The 10,423-nt window shown below is 48.3% G+C and overlaps 1 protein-coding gene across 2 annotated transcripts in view; it reads left to right on the forward strand.

The window, feature by feature from the left end:
• PLCD1 (phospholipase C delta 1) overlaps window positions 1-9,972 on the forward strand; it is a gene marked incomplete at its 5' end in the record, with an annotated part of 54,651 nt that extends 44,679 nt beyond the window's left edge. For both annotated transcript variants that reach the window (XM_082306351.1, XM_082306350.1), the window contains 7 exons: window positions 1,368-1,535; window positions 2,002-2,158; window positions 2,473-2,589; window positions 4,445-4,623; window positions 5,159-5,291; window positions 8,150-8,299; window positions 8,662-9,972. In XM_082306351.1, coding sequence (XP_082162477.1) covers window positions 1,368-1,535; window positions 2,002-2,158; window positions 2,473-2,589; window positions 4,445-4,623; window positions 5,159-5,291; window positions 8,150-8,299; window positions 8,662-8,753 — 996 coding nt within the window. In that variant the 3' untranslated portion in view covers window positions 8,754-9,972. The remainder of the gene's footprint in view (window positions 1-1,367; window positions 1,536-2,001; window positions 2,159-2,472; window positions 2,590-4,444; window positions 4,624-5,158; window positions 5,292-8,149; window positions 8,300-8,661) is intronic.
• Window positions 9,973-10,423: the final 451 nt, after the last annotated feature.

The raw sequence follows: 10,423 nt of genomic DNA on the forward strand, positions 1-10,423 counted from the left end.
TGCTTGCACACACAAAGGGGGAACAGTGTTCTTTGAAAATGCCTGTGTTGCTTTATAAAATATCTTTCTTTTTCCACAGTCCTGCCATTTGAGAACATTACTTTTGCTGTTGTGGAAAGGGCAAATACAGGGTGTCACTGGGTGGGTGGAGACATGCTACACACAGTGAGGGGTTGTATTGGCTAATTCTGAGATTGCATTTTTCTGGAATAACTAACACCCTCCAAAGCCAGGACTACCGAACACATTCATGTGGCAGCAAATCTCCTGCTGACTTCACTGGCAGCTGCAGGATCTAGGGGTGCTCCTGGGCTGAATTAACTGATTTTGTAGCACAATCCGCTCACTTGGAGATTGCACCTAGGCAGGCGGTCACCCTTCACCCTGCTGCCAGCGTCGCTGCTGCCTTGTTTGGGTTCAGAGTCAGCCCTCTCTAGGCTTCAGCCTTCCTCCCACAGTCAGATCTCGCACAAGAGATACATCAGTGGTACGGTGGTCTGCGAGCAGCCACGCGCTGTCGGTGTGCTCCTTCACCTGAGGTTTTATGTGGACTTTGAAAGAGGCTGGAGAGAGTTGCTTCAGCCCAGGAAATGTGCTCCTTGGATTAGCTCAACAGCCAGCTCTGTTACGTTGGCAGATGCTGCTGGTTATTATTGGTGTTGTACCACGGTAGCAGTTCTTTTCAGAAGAGGAGGTATCTTTGGAAGGGGTCTGGGAACTCTTCCTTAGGCTGTCAGCACCCAAAGGTTTCACCTGCAAGATCCTTACATATTAAAATCCCATGTCTGCTATGCATGAGGCACCTGTCCAGAAATTAATGGACCTCTCTCCCCATTAAAATGTCTAGTGGAGCAGAGGGCTGCACTGCTTCAGTCTCTGCATGGGTCTCATACCATTCCCCAAAAGTTGTGCATGTGTTTATAACCATACATTGCAGAGACTGGGCTAGATTAAATAACAGAGCCACACAGAGGGGCAGAAACAGTGCTGTGACTAGCTCCCATGAGCCCTGACCTCCAGGCTTGGCCTTTTTTGCTGGGCCACATTCACTTTTGAAGAAAATAGTATATTTTTATTGCTTCTAAGTTGTCTAGTTGAGGGGATGGACAGCTCTGTGTCAGAGGGCTATCTGGAGTTTTCAGACTCATGGCTTGTGGTCTTAGAGACTGGCCAGAGGCAGGGCAAGGCCTCAGTAGAAAAACAGACTTATTTTTCATTTGTATCTATTGATAATAACCAGTGACTGATGCAACTCTAAAAGGCCCTGGCCCTGGTTGCAGCTGAGGAGCTGTTATACCCTTGTTCCTTCAGGGCAGGCCAGAATCTTTTCTAATCACCAGCTATTTTGTCCCCTTTTCCTCGTGCAGCAATTGAAAGGGAAGATCCTTGTGAAAGGCAAGAAGCTGAGCAGGCAGGAGGACCCCACCGGAACAAATGGGAACAACAACCTGGAGGCTGAGGATGTCTCTGATGAAGATGAAGCAGCTGAAATTGAAGATGAATCTGTAAAGACTGAGATACAGCAGAAGGGGAAGGTAAGTAAAAGAAGTAACTGAGTCTCGAAAAGGGGCCGACCTGGAGATGCAGAAAAGCTATAAACTAGATTTTTGCCTGTTGCAGAAGACTCTGAAGTCCTATATCAGGAAATCCCGTCTTGTTAGCTTATCCCATGACTCATGCTGGGAAACCACTTCCTAGGTGGGCTTTGTACCATGCCAAAAAAAAAAACCAACCCAAAATTCAAATATACTGAGAGGGCAGTGATGCTCTGAGAGGAGGGATTAGCAGTCTCCATGGAGGGAAAGGGACATGGCAAGGGCAGCCTGCCCCTTTTCCACCCTCTCTCTGCATAGGGGTGCCACTGAGTGTTAATAGTGTGCATCCTTTTCATGTGAAGACGGTGGAGAAGAGAAGCCCCAGGGGTCCTAGACAAAACATGATTATTACTTTTGAGTATGACTGCAGAAACTCCCCACAAACCTCTTCCTCTCCTGTTTTTAGAGTGACACCTTGAAGCTGGCCAAGGAGCTGTCAGACACAGTTGTCTACTGCAAGAGCGTCCATTTCAATGGCTTTGAGGACCCCAGCCATCCTCGGGCTTTTTACGAGATGTCATCGTTCTCAGAGAGCAAAGCTCTGAAACTAGCCCAGGAGTCTGGTATGTATGTTCTGCCCCGGCAAAAAGCCATTCTCTGTCCCAGTTCCCCATAAAGGGACAGCTAGTGGTGGTTAAGCATGAGGAAAAAGCATGCTGAAAGATGTGGGTTATGATCTCTTTGGCCATGCATGTCACTGAGAAACAGTGGGAATAACTTAATGTCATAGAGGCTGTTACCAAGAAGGGCATTTTATACCGGTAGTTCGCATTCAGCCAGACTCACGAGGCAGAGAAGTGGTATATACAGCAGCACCAAGAAGAGATAAAAGTAGCCCTCATCACTGAAAGGGCCATTTTCTTCTTTTTTTCTGTAGGAACCAGTTTTATTCATCACAACATCAGGCACCTGAGCCGGATCTACCCTGCAGGCTGGAGGACAGATTCTTCCAACTACAACCCCATTGACTTGTGGAACGTCGGCTGCCAGATTGGTGAGTGCAACTGGGAGGTCGGAGAGGGTCAGCCTGGCCGGGTTGCCTATGAACTGGCTGTGGTGGGGCTTCAGCTGAGGTAGGTGTGCGATCTCAAGTTATTTGCAGGCAGAGAGGCTCAATGGTCACTGGGAGAGATCAGCTCTTCAGCCAATGCTCAATGACTTTTCATAGACCATTTTCTAGCCCACCTCAAAACCATTAGGAGAGCTTTTCCGGCACGTTAATGTGCACAACCCTGCAATTTCACTGGAAGCAGAGTTATTGCCGTTTAACAGAGGAGGAGAGAGCCATGAGTTACAGTCACTTACTGAAAAGCATGCTGAAATCTCTGGCAGAGATGGAGATCAAGCTCAGATCTCTTGAGTCCTAGAGCAAGGTCATAACCATAAGGGCCAAGCCGTGGCCTGAGCTGTTCCCTGTAGCCAAAGCAGCGCGTCATACCTCCTCCCAGGACATTGAGACCCTGATGGTATATTGATGTCTCAGAGATTCGATGAAAACAAGGGTCCCAGAGCCTGTTAAATGAATTATTTTGTAGTTCTCATCCAGGAAACACGGTGCAGTGATAAGTGGGCAGGCTGGTGATGGCATGCTTGGCTCTCTTGGTGATGCTGGATGTTGGAGATGTCCCAGTTGTGCCTATGTGGCCCAGCCAGACAAGAGAAGCTGCAGATACAGGGCTCCCTGGCCCCCAGCTGTGTGGACCTGCATGGGCTGAATGTGCCTGGCAGCATGTGGACTCGCTGGGTCTTGCAGCCCCCGTGGGGACACAGGTATCGCTCACGGGTCTCCGCAGCATTGAGTCTGGCTCAGGAATGTCCCTGGGAGGCAACATCAGGTCGCTCAGGGTACGCTGAGGCCAGACTGGCGTACTTATCTGACCTGAATTCAGTATTTGGGCACCCAAAATAAGATTTTTCAGAAGCCCTGAGTACTTGCAGCTCCCAGTAAAACCAGTGTACTGCAGTTATTAAAGAAGTCTTGCTTTCAGGTGGAAAGACAGGGGAGTGCCTTAAAATGCTTTTGGCCTTCAAATATTACAGGGTATGTAGGATCAGGATAAACTGCTGTCTGTCCTAGAGCTGTCTTAGAAGTAGCTAAAGAGGTTAGCATCACCCTTGAGAAATCAGTGGAGTACTGAGGAGGCGCTGGGGTCCATGCGCGCTCCCTATGTGCTATGAGACTGTTCACAAAGACTGCTTCCAGATTTGACATCAATGCTTTTAAAAAGACAGTGGCAAATTGGAAAGAATACAAGAAATCTGCCTGGTGCTCGGACACCGGTGAGGCTTGATCTGTTTTGGGCAGGGAACAATAAAGAGATGATTTGATCACAGCTTCTGTACTCCTGCATGAGGAGTTCAGACAGTGAGGAGCTCTTCAGGCTAACCAACAGAAGCATCAATGCCCCTCAGGATGGCAAATGGAAATAGGCATATTTGGGCTGGAAAAGAGGTTTTATAATGAGGCTAAGTAGCCAGAGAAACAATCTAAGAAGGATTTGCTGGCTTCACTGCAAGAGATAACTTCTTCAGCATAGAAATTAATAGGTTTATCTAAAAGATGCAGTTGCCCAACCAGGTGACAGAAATTCAATGCAGGACACTTTTTGACCCTGTGGCAGGCAGGAGGACAAGTGAGATGGCTGTAGTGGCTCCTCCTGTCTCTAACATCTCTGAATGCAAGAAATCCGCAGGGGTAGCAGACTGTGAGGGTCAGAGTTTATCACTGCTCTTTTGAAGCATGGAAAAGCTAATGTCCATGAAGTGCAATTTCATGTGAACAGAATTAGTATAAAAAGACTCCCATTGATTTATCTGAAAGTGACTGAATTTATTTATTTATGTTGCAGTTGCCCTAAATTTCCAGACACCAGGCACAGAAATGGATGTCTACCAGGGTCGGTTCCAGGACAATGGGTCTTCTGGGTATGTCTTAAAGCCGGAATTCCTCCGGGATGAGCAAACCAAATTCAATCCAAAATCCATCACAGAAGGAACATGGGGGACAAAGAAGAAGCTTCTGCTTAAAGTAAGAATAGAAGTTGGAAAATGTCTCAGTAGCATCCACCTGCAGGGGGGGTGTGTAGGTTGTACCTTCTCCTTGTGCCACCTAGGGAATGTTTTCCTAACCCTACTCATTTCCCACAGCTAGGGTCTCTGCTTCAGTCCTGCATGGGCTCTTATCCTCCAGGAACTTACTCACACGTTTAATATTTGGCAATAGGAGAGGTTAATGACAATATTCACTGTCATTACGGAAACATACAGGCAGACACGCTGTCAACAGTCACCACTGTTGTTTCCAAGTATCATCTGATCACTGTGGGGACAGTTAGAAAAGTTGCCTACTCCCTAGCCAGCTGGCTGGGCTGGAGCAATGTTCATTAGGTGCTTTGGCTCCTGACAACTTGCTCTGAAGGATGTCACAATGCTGGCTCTGAAAGACCAGCACCAGCTTGTCACAACAGGCCCTGCACTCCTGGAGAAGGAGAGGGAAGTCCGCCAGGGAGAGCCCCCCACTCCCCCCAGTGGTGTCCTGACCTCTTCCTCTGCTTCCTCCACAGATCATCTCTGGTCAGCAGCTGCCCAAGGTGAACAAAAGCAAAAACTCCATCGTTGATCCTAAGGTAACGGTAGAGATCCACGGAGTCCAACAGGATAACAACAAGAAGCAGACCAAAGTAGTTGAAAACAATGGTAAGGAATTTTCTTCCACGCTGTGCTCCCCCGGGGCAGTAACCCTGTGGTTTCATGTAGCAGAGTGTTCCTTGCCAAGATGCTGCGCTGTGGCCAGACCTGCCCAGGGGCACCCAAGCCCGCCACGCTAAGCAGATACAGGAGATGCTGTTGGCCTACTTCAGTGCAGGGACCCTGGTTGTAGACTGCTGGTGGCATGAACTAGCCCCACAGACAGATGTCCCTATGGAGAATTACTTTCAGGGGTTCTTTCCTCTCTTCTCTCTCTAAGATGTTTGGAGACAGAAATTCCCTACAAAACAACATCAGCTATACGAGTTGTTTTGAGGCTGGCTGCCAAATTTGCAGAGCTAGAGCTTTGGAAGTGCTCCTTACCTCCATGCAGTTGGATTTAACCTGGGATGCACGGGTCCCCACTAAGATCTTCCCAGAGAAGGCTTCTTGTGAGGCTGATTTTATCCTGAAAGTGTCACAAACTCACAGAAGATTGAGGTTGCAAGGGACTTCAGAGGTGTCTGTTCCAGCCCCTGCCCACAGTGGAACCATCCTCAAAGTGAACTCAAGTTGCTCAGGGTATTGCCCAGATGAATTTTGAATATCTCAAAAGATGGGGATTCCCCAGACTCTCTGGGCTCTCTGAAGTGATCCAGTCTTTGACTGACCTCACGATAAAATAAGATATCCCTATTCTTAAGCAGAAATTCCCCTGTTGCAGTTTGTGCCCGTTATGCATCAAGCTTTAGCTGTGTACCTGTAAGAAGACCCTAGCTCTATATCTTCTCTATAAGGAGGTGGTGGAGGATGGCAGTAATAACCCCCTTAGCCTTCTCCAGGTTGAATAACTTGACCTCTCTCAGCCTCTTCTCATATCTAACATGGTCTGTATAAAAGGAGAACATTTGCTGTAGCTCAGAGCCTCCTCACAAGGCAGGGACACAGCATCTGCTCGTCCTTTCAGCCAAAGTGGCACTGGTACTAAATTAATGCACATCACAGCAACATTACAGGTGAGCGGTGAAAGCCATAAGCCGGTCTCCAAAGAGCTGGGCTCAAGGCTTACCCAGCACTGACCTCAGAGATCTCGCAGGCATTTCATCTCCCCGTGGACCATTTCTCATCGGTCAAACATGGCTGTGATTTCCCTCCGTGCAGTGAGGGTCTGAATACTGTGGCCTTCAGAGATTGCAGAGGGCCAGTTCAGCCCTCCCTCCTGTGGGAGTAACAAGGCAGTAGGAATCTGAAAAATCAGCCCTCACCCTCCTGCTGACAAACACACGTGTACACGTACACACCTACACACACACGCGCACTGCTTTTCTGTGTGGTGTAAGAACCAAGAGCTAGAAAGCCAACGCATATTTTCCTCCCTGCTAACAATGCTTCCCTTTTCCTCTTTCCTGTTTGAGTAAACCTGGCCCAGCTCCTAAAGCTCACGACCATTTCCATCACCTACAATGATTTTTATAATGTCTCGAGTGAAAGCTGTGTAGGGAATGATTCAGACCTGCTGGGCCTGTTCCTCAGGGCTGCTCAGCACACTCAGCCCCACGGCCAACCCTTGGCTGGCTGGAGCGATACTGGAGGGATGCTGGAGGGATGCTGGAGGGAGTGTTGCCCAAAGTGAATCAAAACCATGAAAACAGATATTGGAAAGGAGATCTACTGTCCTAGGGCCAATGACTTTCCCTCAAGTTTCATGATTTCTGCTCCCATGGGATCAGCAACACTGCTTTTTTTTTCCCCGAGAATGAAGGGGGTCATGAGCAGATGTGTGTTATCTGAACAGTCCAGTTGATTTAATCCCATGAAAGTCCAAATAAAGTGCACCAACCCAGCACAGGTATTTTGCTATGGCACTGTCCACATGCCCATCTCAGCATCTTCAGGGCCAGCTGAAAGATCCCTGCCTCCTGCCGAGTCGTCCACAGAGCCTCCATGAGCAGCAGGCTTGAGCTGACGTTTTGCTGTCCTTGGGCATCCACTCCGCACAGGCTGGGCCGATGGCAGCAGGATTTCAAACAGGATGGCCTCTCCTGCTGTTTGTTTCTGGGGAGTGGTTTATTGAAACTGCAGAGAGCACCCGCCGTGAGCTGGAGAGAAAGCACTGATCTTGCTCTTCAGCTCTCATCTTTTTTTGCTTTTGGTTTTGTTTTGCTTTTGGTTTTGTTTGCTTTGTGAGTCCAGATCACAAGATCCTTAGCCATCACAGAAGTGGGACTAGTCTGGCTGTCTCAGACATTGCCCTTATACAGGGAGACATAAAACATTTTGTCCACAGACCTGATGATGCTTTTTGTAATCAGACACTCCTCATTAACCTTCCTTGCAGACAGGGAAACTGAGGCACAGAGTGGTGACAGAGGAGCGTACCTCGAGCACTCAGTGAAGCTTAAGGCCCCAGAGGGCTGTCACAACACAGAGGCACAGCTCTCCTCTCTGCTCCCCCACTGGTTTAGGGCTGTAAAAATTTGCAGCTGGTCCAATGACAACCAGACATCCACGTATCAGCCAGCGAGAGCCTGTGGGGCAGAGCTGAGTGCACCTCCCTCCTGCTCCTTGCTGCCTTCTGGGGGCGTGGTGCTGAGGCCTGCAACGAGCAGCCTAAGCTGAAGGATTTATTAACGCCGGGGAGCAAATTGGTGTCGGAGCTGGGAAGAATGGTCTCAGCACCTCCCAAGAGCTTTGGCTGGGTGGGATTAGGCTGGCAGTCAGGCAAAGTCTCCATCCATTTGCAAGCATCTCTGACCTCCATCCTTATCTGCCAACATCTCCGACCTCCACCCTTGCTTGTGAGCATCTCTTACCTCCTTCCTTGTTCGTGAGCAGCTCTGACCTCCATCCTTGTCTGTGTTGCCCAGGCTTTAATCCAAAATGGGACGAAGAGTTTACATTTGACATAGAGATCCCTGCACTTGCCCTGGTTCGGTTTGTGGTGGAAGACTTTGACATGTCGACCAAGAACGACTTCATCGGGCAGTACACCCTACCCTTCACTAGTCTGAAGCAAGGTAAGGCCCTGCTCCCTGTTCCTCACAACTACAGAGCCCTCTGGGAAGCTCCAGTGTCCTAGATGAGAGGTCCAGACCCATCACACCTCGGGTCAGAACAGGTCTTCTGTCTGGGGTACGGGCAAGATGATAAATGGGTTACTGGGCAGATGGGGAAGGGATCCCCTTGTCACCAGTGGCCTCGGGCACGTTACGTTACCGATGCTCAAAGCCATGTCTCTCAGACCTGCCTGTTCTGCGGGGTACCGGCAGCAAAACGCTCTCAGCGACAGGGAGATGTTTTTGCAGGGTCTTGGCAAACGTTAGCGAATATTTTTCCACCTGGACTAAAGGCCACTTTCCATCTGTGTCTCTGCTTCCAGGTTACCGCCACATCCACCTTCTGACCAAGAACGGAGACCCGTACTCTTCCTCCACCCTCTTTGTGTACATCGATATCCAGGACTGTGATTAGCAGCTCAGATCTTTCAGGGCACAGAGGACCTTGTTACAGACCTAGAAGGAATTCAGCGTGCGAAGCCTGCCAATGCCAGGGTCCCGTCAAATCCCCAGTGCCGTCTCTGGAGCAGCACACGGTGCCCCATAGGACCCCTAATGTGAAATAGCCATCGACCTTCTCCCTTCTGCGTGCTGGAAACATCCTAATGCTGCTGTTGAGACTAATCTTTTTGTACCTGTTTGACCAATCCAGCTGTGTTTTTAGTTCACTTTATTTAGTGTGATTTTTTAATTCTGCTTTTAGCGAGAGGATAGGGATTCCATTTTAGCAAAGTACAGCTCTTGAATTGGGTTTGGTCAGACATCTGGACAAAACACTCAACATCTGTGCAAGAAAAAATCCACCCCACCACTGAAATCAGTGGCCAGATGCCAGGGGACTTCTTGCAATTTCAGATGCCAGCCATCTTTCACCATATGAAGTCTTAAACAGGGACACAATTCTCTTATCTGTTACAGATTAAAAAAGAAAGCTGCACTACAAAGGCCCGTGTTATATAACTCGACTTTCCTTTTGTATGATAATAAAAAATACATGAACACTACTCTGCCTGTGTGCCTGGCTCTCAGCCAGGTCGCTTTGCGTTCAAAGCCTGGCTCTCGTCCTGTGAAGCAGAAAGGAGCTGCCGAACGGCAGATTTCCCTCTAACCCAAAGTGAAACCCACTCACAGGGACCTCAGAGGATGTCTTTTGCTGATGACAGTGGAAATACGCTCAACTGACAGTAGGGCTTCTTTTTAATGCAGTAAAACCTTCTTTGTTTGTGTTTTTGTAGAAAAAACGTCATTTTTTACATGGAGGAAGTGGCAGTAGAAACCGTTGTAAATGTCAGCCTGGTCCCAGTTGCGCTGTAGGGGTAACCGAGCACAGACGGACAAGAGTGTTTTGAACAGCAACACAGTATTTATGGCAAAAGGTGATTTTTCATCAAGTACAACTACAGAGTTAAGGGAATATTGTTGAAATAAAATAATATATATTTTGAAGTGCCAACTATGTTATTAACAATATGTTAGACTATTAAAAGTAAAAAAAAAAATTGGTAAAGTCCAATTACTTGTCACTGTTTGCCTCTTTGTCTTACTTGAATGCAACACACGTGAAGCTGGAGATAGACATGCTTCATTTCGTAAAGCTATCGGTCTTTCTGGGGCTTTTCATGCTTGGTGGTGGAGAGGACCGGCTGCTACCAAAGAGGTTAATGTCCCTTTAAACAAATTCCAGTCCACTCACTCCCTCATCTATTTTTGAGTCCAAAATAGCCTGGATTTAGTGATCCTTGGGCCCACTGTAGACCTGGGTTTCATTTAGTCCTAGCTGGAGTTCGCTATGCTGCAGTAGTCATCGCTGGACACATTGATTTTTCCTCTTCACTACAATACTGTGTGATGTTGTAAACCATTGCCAGATTAAATGTGAATTATATCCACGACTCAAAGGCTCATATTGAATACATAACCAGCAGTTGAAAGAGTTGAGGAGTGGCAGAGGCCACCGAGGCAGAGCGGGCTGCCCTGCAGTGGCACGGGCTCTCCCTCAGCTCACCTCTGGGCTGGGGCACGTCGTGTCGGGAGATGCATTTGAAGGCCAAGGCTGGAGCATCCTTGACTCCGACTCAAGGACAG

The sequence above is a fragment of the Platalea leucorodia genome (genome assembly GCF_965183815.1).
Source record: "Platalea leucorodia genome assembly, chromosome: 1".
NCBI lineage: Eukaryota > Metazoa > Chordata > Aves > Pelecaniformes > Threskiornithidae > Platalea > Platalea leucorodia.